A 13673-nucleotide genomic window follows, 5' to 3' on the forward strand; every position below is an offset into this window, starting at 1 on the left:
GGACAACTCTCCAACTAGTTCATTTGAGTCATTTGAACTAGTTATGGTGAAGAAGAATATGGTTGATATGAAAGTGCTCATATGGCTAACCACTTGGTTAACTATTGTTGAACCAACAAATGTACATGTTTGGGTACGGTTACACAAACCTAAAATCGTACATTTCATTTGTGTGTAACAAGCTAAGTTTTCAATCAAACAGTTGAAAGATATTAGCTTGAATCTAAATCAGTTTTTCATATAACGGTGAATATTGAATACTTTGTTACCAAGCTAACATTGATTGCAAACCCTGATTTGAAAGACTATATAAGGGAGAACTCTAGAAACTGGGAAACCTAATCCCCACACCTCCTGTGTGATACTAGTTGTATTAGCTAGAGTCGATTCTCCTTTAACCTTAGGTTTCTTCTTGAAAACTAGGTTAATGACTTAAAGACTTCATTGGGATTTTGAAGCCAGACCGATACTAATTTCTCGTAGTTGTGTGATCTGATCTTGTTGATTCTATCGTTTTGAGTACAATCGTAACGATTGGCTTGAGATTTATATCTCCGATAGGCAAGATAGAAAAGTAGCCAAAAACATCTTCGTCTCATCGTTTGTGATTCCACAATATCTTCTTTCGCCGCGTCGATTAAGATTATTGTGAGGTGATTGATAATACTAGGATGTTCTTCGGGAATATAAGTCCGGTTTATCAATTGGTTCATGTTCACCTTGATTTATCAAAATATGGAACAAAACTTGTAGGTATTTATGTGGGAGATAGATTTATCTATTCCTGTAGACTTTTCAGTGTGATACAGATTGTTTATTAAAGTTTGCGACTTTCGGTCGTAGAAACTCTTAGTTATGGGTGAGATCAGCTAAGGGAATCAAGTGCGTAATATCCTGCTGGGATCAGAGACGTAAGGAGCGCAACTTTACCTTGAATCAGTGTGAGATTGAATGGGGTTCAACTACAGTCCAGACCGAAGTTAGTTTGTAGTAGGCTAGTGTCTGTAGCGGCTTAATACAGTGTGGTGTTCAATCTGGACTAGGTCCCGGGGTTTTTCTGCATTTGCGGTTTCCTCGTTAACAAAATTTCTGTTGTCTGTGTTATTTCTATTCCGCATTATATTTTGTTATATAATTGAAATATCACAGGTTGTGCGTTAGAATCAATCAATTGGAAATCCGACCTTTGGTTGTTGATTGAAATTGATTGATACTTGGACATTGGTCTTTGGTACCGTTCAAGTGATTTCTCTTGTATTCAATTAGACTCGCAGATTACTATTTGCTTGAGTAAGAATTGAATCGAGAAAGAAAGATATAACTCTTTGATATACTTTATTAAGATTGAGTCTAGTTGATTCTCTTGAAAGTATATTGGAGTTTGTCCATACAGATTTCTAATCGAAATATTGGGTGAGGTTGTTGTACCCCCGCCTTTTCAATTGGTATCAGAGCAGGCAAACACGTTAAAGACCTTATCACTCTGTGTTTGTAAGCGATCTGACTCTATGGACAAGAGTACTATCTCTGATAAACGCGTCACCAGAAATAAAAGTTCTGTCTCGTCTATTTTTGTTAAAGAGAAAGATTCTTCAATCTCAAATATAGACGAACCCTGTGTTCAAACTAGACAGACAAGCTTCGACATGTGTTATTCCGATTACCCTTCAAAAGAGTCTATCTCTCAAAATGAACGGGAAACAACTGAAGAGAGTGATTTGATTCTAAATATTGTTAGAATCCAAGCTGATAGATTTAATCGGTTAAAACATCATGTCGATGTTCTCCTTGGTATTGTAAGGGACTGCAAATTTAAAGAAAATACTGAAGATCATTCCTCATGTATATCTCTTGAGGAAAGCCTCAAAACATATGCTTTGGAAATTGAACATCGCTTGAGTAAACTCTCTATTCAAGGATGCTCTAAGCAGTCCAACATATCAAGTACTTTTGCTACGCCTAAAAATGTTTCAGCTCCAGAAGTAAAATCGGAATCCATTCCATTCAGAAAAGATGTTTTAGTCTCCTCCAATCAAGGATGTTCTACATCACATGGAAGGAAGAAATCTCCTAGTGAGACTGTTAAGACTGTACTGTCTAATCGCTCTTGTGATCAGAAAGTATGTCTCTTTTGTGAGGTAAAATGTTCTGGTAAACAAAAAGCTAACTCTAGGTTGAATAAAAAAATACCTTTGTTCAACTTCAACGCACCTTAGACTTAATCCTCAAAGGTGTAATTGACATTCGTAAGTCTAAATCAATTGGTTTTCGTACATACCCTATGTATGCTACCAGGAAAGTCAGTTCAATGAGTTCCTCAAATGCTCCGAAGCAGAACATAAGTCTTAACAAAAAACATTTAAGGAAGGAACAAGTCTCTCCTATCGTCAAAAGAGAAGATATTGTTTTCCTTGATGTGAATAAGATTCCAGGAGAAAGGAGCAAAAATGATGATATGAGAAATATCCTGAAGGAGATGATTAAAAGGAATAAAGAAATTATCAACGGGTTGTCAATTCCTTCAAGGCAGAAATCCTATGGTAAGGACTCAAACTATGTCTCGTATTTTGATGACAGTAAGTTTTATGATAATTTCTCATACCAAAAAGAATCATTTTCTAGATTCGGAAGGAAAAAGAGATTCGACCATAAACACAATTCTTTGAATGAGCTCAGAGCTCATACTTGTGCTAATTAATCACAAGGATTGAAGAACTTACTCATAAAAATCCTGTTGAGTAAGTTGTGTCAATAATCAGGTATACTGTTAGCATACTGCTTCTGTCTAGTTGAGCTATTTTCTTATCGTGATCCATTGGATGCAAATCTGTTGGATCTAGATTTGATGCGGGTGTCAAATTTAAAATCCGTAGGACAATGGATTGGATGCGGATGAGGCGAAAACCGGTCCATACCGACCCATGCTCACCCCTAAATTGAAATGCATGCTAACAAAAAAAAAAAAAGTACAACCCCATTGAAGCTTGTCACTCATCTAAACTAAAACCTGGGTCCGCCAGAAAACAAAAGTCCAAACTTTTTAGCTTCTTAACAGGTGTTGAAACTTGAAACACTCTTGGCTCCCGAACTACGAAGTGTACTGAAAAGTGAAAAGAAAACCTGCAGCTACCGGCTACCGCCATTTGCAACGAAATATCCAGAAGACTATACAAAAAGTCCCGTTATAAACCCGACACGTGTCGAGAACCCATCTAACAAATGTTTGTCTCTTTATTCCGCGTTTCAGTCATCAAAGCACTGCCTTTATGTACTGCACTCACTTCACTTCAGTCTTCAATAATAATGCTCAGCTCTGCTCTTCTCCTCTGTTCTATTGTCTCTTATTAAATTTATCCGGTGAGATTTCCAACAAGAAGACATGTATTCCGGTTGAGGAGCTCTAATAACCCCAGCACTCACTACCAGGTATGTAAAAGATCTCCATTTTTTACTTCTGTTTCAAGGTTATGTGAAAGATCCCCCACTTTTTAGTCTGGTTTCAAGGTTTTTTAGGGCTTTAGGGTTTCATTTGTGAATCTATCTACATATGATGTGGTGGGTTTGTGTAGTTTGAGTTTACTTTTTGATGATTTCTTAAAAGAGGAAAAAAATTTGGGAACCCCCCATAAATCAAAGAGAAGTAGAAAGGGATTTCATATTAGCCTGGATGGATTGAAGGTAAGAGGGGGCAATTGCCCCACTTGACTTCACCTCAGTCCATAGAATGATTGATTGCTGTCTCACTAAAGCTTTTGCTGTAAGAGGGAGCCTTGAAATTTGAGTTCTGCATTTCTTGAATCTATGAAATGTGAAGTTCTTGACTTAGTACTTATTGTTTTTTTTGAACTGACTGTAGGCTCAGGTTTAATTATGGCAACTGACTTAGAGGAAGAGTTAAAGAGACTGCAGAGTGTTACTCTTAGATTAACGGCGGAATTAGGTGGAAAGAGTGAAAAATTGAAACACATGGGGAAAATGTTGGAAGAAAATTCGACATCCCTTAGTCGAATGACGGAGAAGAGAGATCACCTGAATCAAGCTCATAATGAAGGTAAGCTACTATTCCGTGCTTGCACATTCGATCAGTTAACCTTTTTTTTTTTTTTATTTAGGTATTACCTGATTTAACTTCAATGGTCATCTTGAATTTTCAGAAAAGAGAAAAATGAAGAGGACTATGGATGAAAACGAAAGGTTGATGAGAGAGTTTGAAGCTCAAAGGAAAGAAATTGAACAGCAGGCTAAGGAAATTGAGAAGCTTGATGCGCAATTGGATTTCAAAAACAAGCAACTTCAAGTTTTAAGAATGCTGAAAAATGGGACACAGGATTCACAAAAGATAACTACTGTACAAGGGAAGCATGGAGGAGTGGAAATCATGAGTGGTCGGGACAAGGTTCAGGTCCAAATTGATACCAATGGTCTGCACAGTGTACTGGAAGTGAAAGATTATGAATTGGATAGCGAGCTTAGCGGGAAGAAAACCCTTGTTGGCAAAGAGGACAGGAGTAACCATGATCCACAGGAGTCGCGCAAAGTTTCAATTGAGGTAAGAAGTTTATAGGTTGTTTGTCTTATTCTGCATGCACCGAAAAGTTTTCATATTCTAGTTTTAAGAATGCTAAACACTGTGTCACAGGCTTCAAGAAAGATAACCACTGTGCAAGGGAAGCCGAAGCATCAAGGAGTCGAAACCGTAAGTAGTCGGGACAAGGTTCAGGTCCGAATTGATACGAGTGGTCTGCACCATGAAGTGGCAGTGAAAGATTATGAATTGGATAGTGGGCTTAGCCGGAAGAAAACCCTTGTCAGCAAAAAGCACAGGAGTAACCATGATTTACAGAAAGCGCGTAAAGCTTCAATCAAGGTAAAAAGTTTATAAATTGACCTATTCGGCATGCACCGAAAGCTTTCATCTTCTAGTTTTAAGAATGCTAAACAATGTGTCACAGACTTCAAGAAAGCAAACCACTGGGCAAGGGAAGCATGAAGGACTGGAAAACATGAGTAGTCGGCCGGACAAGGTTCAGGTCCAAATTGATACGAATGGTCTGCACAATGAACTGGAAGAGAAAGCTTATGAATTGGATGACGAGCTTAGCCGGAAGCAAATACTTGTTGGCAAAGAGCACAGGAGTAACCATGAGCTACAGGAGGCGCACAAAGTTTCAATCGAGGTAAGAAGTTTGTAAATTGACTTATTCTGCATGCACCCAAAAGTTCTCATCTTTTGCTCGAAAAAGGAAGTTATGATTTTTTAAGGGCGATATTCGAGGTGATTTTGTCCTAATGTTGGGATAGGACTGTTGGGGAAACTGAATGTGAAAACATTGCGAGGTACTTGCAATCAGAAATTCTCACCTAAGGAACTGGAAACAAAATCTGCTGAGTTATGTTCATTATAGCAGAACAAAGTACAAAATTCAGAGAGGTATGCTTTTTAGAATTTCACTAGGAATCAAAACCTTCATGTGAGTAACCAGTCTACATAACTCTTCTGTTTCACTGGTTCTCATGTCTACTTCTGTCGTATCATATCCTCCTACCTCTCTTCTGTCCTTGGCAATTGGTGTATGTAATTTAATCTTCAATTTCAAATGACCATCACTGAGGAGTTTGAACAATACCAAACCTGTCTGGTGCAGGAAGATACAAAGGAAGATGATGAAAAATCGATAGGGCTGATAGAGGAATGGGGCAAGGGAGATATTGAAGGTAGTAGAGGAGATATGTTTCCTTCAATCCCACCATCAGAATATTTGGTTGATCCGTGCAATGATATGCCGAATAACAGCTCAGATCTTTCCAGTGTACTCCCTGGTTCGGTGAGTTTCTTTTTGATCATATTTGGTTCCAACAATCATGACATGCAGTTAGCCTTAGATATTCACTAATTATTTTATCCATTTCTAAATTTAATCTTCGATTTCAAATGACCATCACTGAGGAGTTTGAATAATACTACCAAACCTGTGTGGTGCAGAATGTTACAAAGGAAGATGATGAAGAGCTGATAGAGGAACGAGGCAAGGGAGATATTGAAGGCAGTGGAGGAGTAGAATGCAATGCCTTTCAAGATATGTATCCTCCAATCCCACCACCAGAATCTTCGATTTTTCCGTCCAATGATATGCTGAACAGCAGCTCATATCTTTCCAGTGCACTCCCTGTCCCTGTGAGTTTCTTTGGTCGTATTTGGTCCCAAAAATCATGACATGCATTTAGCCCTTGATATTCACTAATTATTTTATCCATTTCTAGAATACTTGTAATTTGCAATAATTTTTACTTCGAAATTTGTTAGTCTCAAGTTACTGTTCCACCTACATATTCATCTGATAAAATGGCTTTACAATCTGTGATCACCTTGTAAATGAGATCTCCATTGGCCTAGTTTCTATTGTTTAAAGCTTGCTTCTGCAGAGTATCCCACATCACTGGTTATTTAATACAGATTGCATCCCGGGGTACATTAAGTGTCCTCGCTATTTCCAAATAGGAATTGTCTGTTTGTCCATTTACCGAGACTTAAAACCCTGAGTAAATCATGAGAACTGTTTGCCCATGTCAGTGAGATCTTGTTAACACATTTACGACAAGTGTTAAGAAGTCTCCTTTATGTTAATTTTAGGGAATTAGACTGTTACACAATCACTGATATGCCAGGGTTGACTTATGGTATCTGTTCTCCAACATTAGATGCTGGATGACCAAATTTAGCTTGGCTGGAATTGCATGTACAGATGTAGCAAATCAATTATGAAGCAAGTCATTCAGTCAGGCTAAGTTGGTCCATGTAATATTACTCTCGTTTTATCCCAAATGAATGAAGAACTGAGTTTATATGTGACTTGTTCTGGTACACACTTCTCATCTGTTGCACTTCTCAGGATGATGAAATTGCTGAATTGGAATGGTTATCAACCTTTGTTGATGATTCTTTGTCAGCTGGAGGCATCACTGTGGACAAAGACTACTCGAACAACAATGAGAAGAATGACTCTGCTGCGGTCCTTAAGAATAGCAGCTCTTGCTCTGGTGGAAAGACAATGCTTCTCAGTCCTGACACTGTTGTTCCTACACCTGTACGGAGCAAGCGCCCACGATCAGCAGTTTTCTATGAACAACCCGCTCCAAAGTTAGCCTCTCATGAATCATGTTTGATTGACGTCGAAATCCAACTAATGCCCAACTCCTATATATCTTCAGCATCAGAGTGTTTGGCAAAATCCCATCCATCATATACACCCAATTTTAATGGAAAAGAACAGAAGAAGAAGAACAAAATGAAGAGGCTGCCACCATGTATGCCAAGTCAAAGCTCAGACCATAACAATTCACTTCATCAATAGGAGCAGCTCGGGCTGGCATACCAAAAATGTATGCAGTGTGAGGTAACAAAGACCGCAGTATGGAGAGGAGGTCCAATGGGTCCCGGAACCCTCTGCAACGCTTGTGGTGTGCGTTATAAGTCCGGGCTCCTCTTCCCTGAATACCGTCCTAAAGCGAGTCCAACATATGTAGCTTCAATGCGCAGAAACTCTCACAAGAAGGTCCTGGAAACGAGGGTCAACGGTACACCTGCCACTGCCAGATGAGTTGAGCTCCAGAATTCTTGCTAGCTAGAAATGCCCATACGCTTGATTGCATATATAAGTAGGGACCTTGGAAATAGACCCTTCACCTTTTGTTCTGTTATTTTATATGTTGTATAAAGTTGGGGGTTGCTGGGGTGGAGAGGAGGATAGGAGCAATATATGACTAACAATATGTTAGCTGCCAGAGAGAAATATAACTTGAAGAAGGCTTAGGTGTAGGATTTAAAGTGTTTTAGGGAACAAGAAGAAAGCTTTTAAATCCTCCTCCTTTTTTTCGAAATACTTCACAGAACATATATATCCCTGTAGGTATTGGAAGCTTTTTTAGTTGCTTGTAACATAACCAAATTAAACACTCTAAAATGTTGTTTTCTTAGGTTTTTTCGGTGAACAGTATATATATATATATTTTCACTGTTTCATCAGAGTACAGTGCCTTTGCTTTCACAGTTTGAGACATCAGAATTCATGATGAAGGGCAGCAGTCCATTCTTGAAACACTTTGGAATGCGTCATATGCCTCATTGAAAACGGCATTCGTAGAATAACCATGGGACGAGCTCTTTCATCGGTTTCTGTCTCTTTCATCGGTTTCTGTACTTCCGATGTAAGCATGCACTTGCTTCTGCACTAACAAATATTAACCTAGCCAAGACTTGGGCCAGATCATACTACCAACTGAATTGGTGTCTTGAGAGTTGCCATACTGTCAATGACCACATGGAGCAATAACCAATTGCGCTTTCTTAATATTAGCTCAAACACTTAACCTACGTACACCCTTTAACTGGGGGAAGCTTATCAAGATTCCATGGGTTATAATCAGCTAATAAACTTAGTACAGTTTACAAACAAAAAATACAACTACAGTACTGCTTGATGATACTGCCATTACAAAATTACTACGCCTATATGTGAGGTTCATACTCTATAGTCTATGCCATATCTTGTACTAGTCGGAAAATGTGAACATTCATCTTCAATTTCTTCCCAAAATCAACTAGTTCAAAGATGCAAACATCCCCTTCCTTCAGATCATTATCCGCAACAAATTCACGCCAGCCCAGAGATATCCTTCTTTCAGTTGGTGTTCCAGAAACATAATTGACTTCCCAGGTTTTGTCATCTGCAACCTTAAGAGTGATCACCATCCGTGTTATGTCTGTCAAATGTTGGGTTCCAAAAGCCGCAGGTACCCTCTGCAATGGAAAGAAATTAGGATGGACCATCAATAATGCACATATTTATATATATCAACGAAGATGAGTTGTAGTCGGGAGTAATCCCTCCATAAATGATTCGCAAAGTCAATCACTGAGATCATTTCATTTATATGTAGCCCTGCATGTTAAAAATCTTACCAGCATTCCTTTTTTCATATGTGCAGCTTGCATAACGACCTTGAAGAAAGGATTCTTAGACGTAAATGTTTCGGCTGCGTCAAGCGTTGCATGAAATTGTGCAGTATATTTACTTGATTTAGGAGTAAGCTCCCTGGCAGATGGTTTTTGTTGTCTGAAAATGTGAACAAGCATTTTGACATTTTTCCTATCAACTAGTTCAAAGACACAAACATTGCCTTCTTTCAAATCATTATCTGCAACAAATTTATGCCAGCCTTGAGATAGCACTTTTTGCTTTGGTGATCGGGAAACATATCGAACTTCCCAGGTTCTCCCATCAGAAACCCTTAGAGTAATCACCATCCGTGTTATGTTTGTGAAATGTGAGGTTGCAAAAGCCAAATGTACCCTCTGCATTGGAATGAAGATGAATTAATGGTTAGGAGTAATCCCTTGATAAACGATCAAATCTGACATAATTTACTGAGATGATTTTAAGTAGCTATATAGCTCCGTGTCAAGCTACCAAAAGGGTCAGTACCTAAGCAATGCCTAAACGTAACCGACTAAAGACACGAATAAATTGAAAAGCTTACCACCATATGTGTATGTATATATGAGGCGTGCATAACAACCTTGTAGAAAGGATTGTCAGACGTAAACTTTTTGACTGCTTCACGCGTTGCCTTGAATTCCGCAGCATAATATCTTATTTTAGGATTAATCTTCCTGGCAAATGCTTTTTGTTGTTTGAAAAATTGAACATTCATCTTGATTTTTTCCCTATCGACTAGTTCAAAGACACAAACATCGCCTTCCATCAAATGATTATCTGCAAGGAATTTACACCAGCCCTTAGACAGCGTACTTTCTGTTTTTTCATTATATGTTCGAGAAACATATCCGACTTCCCAGGTTCTCCCATCTGAAATGCCAAGGGTGATCACCATCCGTGTTACGTTTCTCAAAAATAAGCTTGTAAAAGCAATTGGCACCTTCTGCATTAGAAAGAAATTCAAGAAGCACCATAAAACATCTCATAGGTTTATCTATGTACCCCTGGCCTGTGTCAAAACTAACAAGATCTTGTATCAAAGAGCCACTACTGAAATGTAAGTAACTTACTAAGAGACGTGACGAAAAATGTACGGTTTAGTGTCGGAATGCTTACCACGGTTCCTTTAAAGTGTGAGGCTTGCAGAATGAGCTTGAAGGATGGATTCTCAGACTTAAATGCTTCAGCTGCTTCAAGTATTGCCTTGAATGCCTTGGTATGAATTCTTGTAGGTATAACCGTCCTTTGTTTTGCTCTTTTTTGGGAAAATTCTTGTCTCCCTACATTATGATCAAATAAAACCATCAGATGGCAAAATCCATGTAACAAGACAAGAAAACCCAAGTTAGAGGCTTACCAGGTTCGGCATTCTGATCGTAAGAGGATTCACTTGACATGGAAGCTTCATAATTGCTTTGAGTACTCCCAGAATTAAGAGGGGAATCGCTTGACATGGAAGGTTCACTATTGCTGTGAGTACCGCCAGAATGTATGGGATTATGAGATGGATATTCTATCTCGGTAGCATCAATGCCAAATGCATGAACTTGAAATTTAGAATCCCCATCATATCTGAAAAGTAATACATGTCCAACACAAATGGAGTAAAACTCCATAAATTGTGGCCAACCGTTCTCGAACAACATTGCACCTTCAGCATTCCTTAATCCTATATGCCAGATACCATTGGGAACCTTAATAATTGCATGGTACGACAGTTCCTTCCCGTACTTGACGATAAATTCTTTTGGAAGCTCCTGTCATGCATAGTGCACAAACTGATTAAAACCAAAACAGCCAAATAAACAGAAAATACATTCACTGCTTACAAACTGAACTTAATGTGCAGCTGCAGTCACACATTATAGGTAATGGATGTCTCTATAGCATCGGTGATGTATGTGACTGGCATAAGTTTTTGTTGATGCGTCAAAATCTGACTCATCTGCATAGTCGTTCTAGGTTATACTCTAGTTGGATTTCTCAATTTAAATGGTTTGAAAAACGATTCGAGTTCAGATTCGGACGAGTTAGAAGAAATCAAGCACCCTAGAAGCAAAAAATCAAACACCCTCCTCTTAAACCTCTAGATAGATAGATATACTCTTGCATGTCCGAATTAAGAACAGTAACATACTAAAGAGAAGGAAATTAAATTGAGTAATATACTTACCAATCGTTCGTTTTTATGGCTGGAAGCGTCAAGTATCTTGAAAAACTGCATTTCTGTAGATGATAGTCAAGTTATTCTCCTTGTTAAAAATGTTGCTGCCTCTCCACAGTAGAAAAGGAACAACAAAGCTGAGCAGGAATGCATGTTGCATCTCACTTTGTTTGTTTTTCTTTTTCTTCAAGTTGCCGTGGAAGTGCCACATGTCGCTGCATTCAGATATTCAGCGAAGTGCAGGGAATAGTGATTTGATTTCGTACGCTCTGGAGTCTGATCTAATCGTATCCTGTTTCCAATGTCGTCAAAAATTAGAAGACACCTTGTTATAGGGAACCTGTTGTATTATTTATAGGGGCACCTGGTTTTGTCTGTTTAGGCTAAACATAACAACAAAACCTGGCGAACCTACACATTAAATTCTGGTTGCCTTCTCGCCATCGCGTCAGCTGCATAACACCACAATTATTTAGTACAGGATATGCGCAAATCATTCTGGTTTTAGACACTGGTTGATGACTAGCTTAAGCAATGCGGACACCATACAACAATTGTCACTGAGGTACGTTATTCATGTGTTCATACTTTTGACACCCAATAAATATATCCTTCCCCAAAATAAATATATCCCTGCTCATTTTGGAAGCCAAAAATCGGAATTATTAGATTACTAATATGCCCCCCTATATATTTCTCCTAATACAGGATCCGACACATTAAAAATTCATTTCAATCATTTTAATTTCTCTCTTTCTCGGTCTTCGTCTTCTCTCACTTTCGTTCCTATCGATTTTAGATTTGCATCTGGAAAATTGAAGAAAACTGAAACTGAGAATTAATCCACTAGCCATTGCTGAGAATCAATTCACTAGCCGTTGAAACTGAAAATCAACCGTATAACTTCGTTTCTTCTCTCTGATAACATACCACGATCTAAAAAACTGAAAAAGAAACTGAAAATCAACCGTATAAATTAGGTTTCATCATCATCAATAACCTAATCGAGTTTCACCTTCGTTTCATATTAATCGATTAGTTTGAAGATTGCAAAAGTTGAACAGCTAAAAACTCGATTGATTTTGATGTGAGATTTAGTTGATGCATGTATAAAATTGATACCGGTTGTGTATGTTTTAGTCTTGATTTTGTTAATGTAATGATTATATGTTTGTATTTACCTGATAAAGACATGAGAAATTGTTGTTTTGATTTTAATTTTGAATTGTTGTGAAAATTGATTTTTCTCTTCAAACTTTAGTATTATTTTGCTCAGATGCAGTTTACCCTAAATTGTATGCAAATTTGTTCTACTGGTAATGGGTGAAAATGTGTTTCCGAAGGATTTTTAGATATTTTTGTATCAACATCAGTAGTTGATCCCAAATAAAAATAGGATCAACAGTAGAAGTTGATCCAATTTAGGGGATCAACAACAACAGTTGATCCAAATAAAAATAGGATAAATAATGGAAGTTAATCCGTTGTATGAAAATTTGTTCTACTGGTAATGGGTGAAAATGTGTTTCTGAAGGACTTTTAGATATTTTTTGCATCAACAACAGCAGTTGATCCAAATAAAAATAGGATCAACAGTAGAAGTTGATCCAATTTAGGGGATCAACAAAAGTAGTTTATCCAAATAACAATAGCATCAACAATAGAAGTTGATCCAATTTAGGGGATCAACAACAGTAGTTGATCCATAAAACTGAATTGTTGACTCAAATAAGTGGGATCAACAACCTAATAATTGATCCAATATGAATGCTAACTTTAATAATTGTTGAACTCAGGTTGAGAAAACACAATGGTGAGGAGATCACCAAGGAAAAAAAAAGAAGCAGCAAGATGAAGACGACACGCAAGAGATTAAGCAAGTTAAAGAACCAAAACGAAATGAGAAGAACAAGAAGATAATTGAAGAAGAGACAAGAAAGAGGAAGAACATGAATACAATTGAAAAAACACAACGAAAGCTGAAAAACAAGAAGATAATTGAGAAGAATCAGAATTAGAAGAAGAAGGGCAAGGAGAATCAGATAAAGAGGATCAAGAGTCAGAAGAAGAGGAAGATAAATTTGAAGAAGAAGAAGTAGCAGAAGAGGGAAAACCAGAGAAAGTCCTCAAAGGTAAAAACATTGATTTGAATATTTGTGCTGGTATATCAAACATGTTGTTTGAAAATCGAAAAAAAAAATGAAAATGATTGAGTTTCATGTATGCAGGCAAGTCAAGGGAGAAAGAAAAAACATTCAAAGAAGGTCTCCAACCATTGGCCGAAATGGGGAATTTTCTATGCAACAAGTTTGAAGTAGAAGATGAACATAATAAGAAGAAACTGATACTTGCACAAGCGCTAAAGGACTCTCCGTTCGGGGACTTCTTCAGCCCATTCTATACAAGAGACACAACTGAAATTGCGAGTAAAAAATGGTTAAAGAAGATTAATCTTGCAATGCAGCTATTGATTAGTGCATTTAATAAAAAAACCAAAAAGTTCAAATTTGGAG

The 13673-nt window shown here is 37.8% G+C and overlaps 2 protein-coding genes across 2 annotated transcripts; one reads left to right on the forward strand and one right to left on the reverse strand.

The window, feature by feature from the left end:
* The first annotated feature begins 3276 nt into the window (after nt 1-3276).
* LOC113313949 lies at nt 3277-7987 on the forward strand. The gene is made up of 8 exons (XM_026562720.1): nt 3277-3426; nt 3857-4051; nt 4155-4549; nt 4640-4867; nt 4953-5177; nt 5646-5825; nt 5984-6175; nt 6891-7987. The coding sequence occupies exons 2-8, from the start codon at nt 3871-3873 to the stop codon at nt 7350-7352; spliced, it is 1863 nt and encodes a 620-aa protein (XP_026418505.1). The 5' UTR covers nt 3277-3426; nt 3857-3870; the 3' UTR covers nt 7353-7987.
* Nucleotides 7988-8533: 546 nt separating this feature from the next.
* On the reverse strand, nt 8534-11220 carry LOC113311755 (B3 domain-containing transcription factor VRN1-like). Its single transcript, XM_026560552.1, has 6 exons — nt 11170-11220; nt 10354-10753; nt 10113-10276; nt 9577-9939; nt 8960-9352; nt 8534-8797 (listed from the first exon to the last, which is right to left on the reverse strand). Exons 1-6 carry the CDS (start codon nt 11218-11220, stop codon nt 8534-8536), a joined length of 1635 nt encoding a protein of 544 aa, XP_026416337.1.
* Nucleotides 11221-13673: the final 2453 nt, after the last annotated feature.

The sequence above is a fragment of the Papaver somniferum genome, chromosome 9 (assembly GCF_003573695.1).
Source record: "Papaver somniferum cultivar HN1 chromosome 9, ASM357369v1, whole genome shotgun sequence".
Lineage (NCBI taxonomy): Eukaryota > Viridiplantae > Streptophyta > Magnoliopsida > Ranunculales > Papaveraceae > Papaver > Papaver somniferum.

Coding starts and splice junctions, on each gene's coding strand:
- LOC113313949 (XM_026562720.1), top strand. CDS start 3,871: ATGGCAACTGACTTAGAGGAAGAGTTAAAGAGACTGCAGAGTGTTACT. Junction 4,550..4,639: donor CGCGCAAAGTTTCAATTGAG/GTAAGAAGTTTA, acceptor ACTGTGTCACAG/GCTTCAAGAAAGATAACCAC. Junction 6,176..6,890: donor CCAGTGCACTCCCTGTCCCT/GTGAGTTTCTTT, acceptor TGCACTTCTCAG/GATGATGAAATTGCTGAATT.
- LOC113311755 (XM_026560552.1), bottom strand. CDS start 11,220: ATGCAGTTTTTCAAGATACTTGACGCTTCCAGCCATAAAAACGAACGA. Junction 9,940..10,112: donor CACACTTTAAAGGAACCGTG/GTAAGCATTCCG, acceptor TTTCTAATGCAG/AAGGTGCCAATTGCTTTTAC. Junction 9,353..9,576: donor CTGACAATCCTTTCTACAAG/GTTGTTATGCAC, acceptor ATTCCAATGCAG/AGGGTACATTTGGCTTTTGC.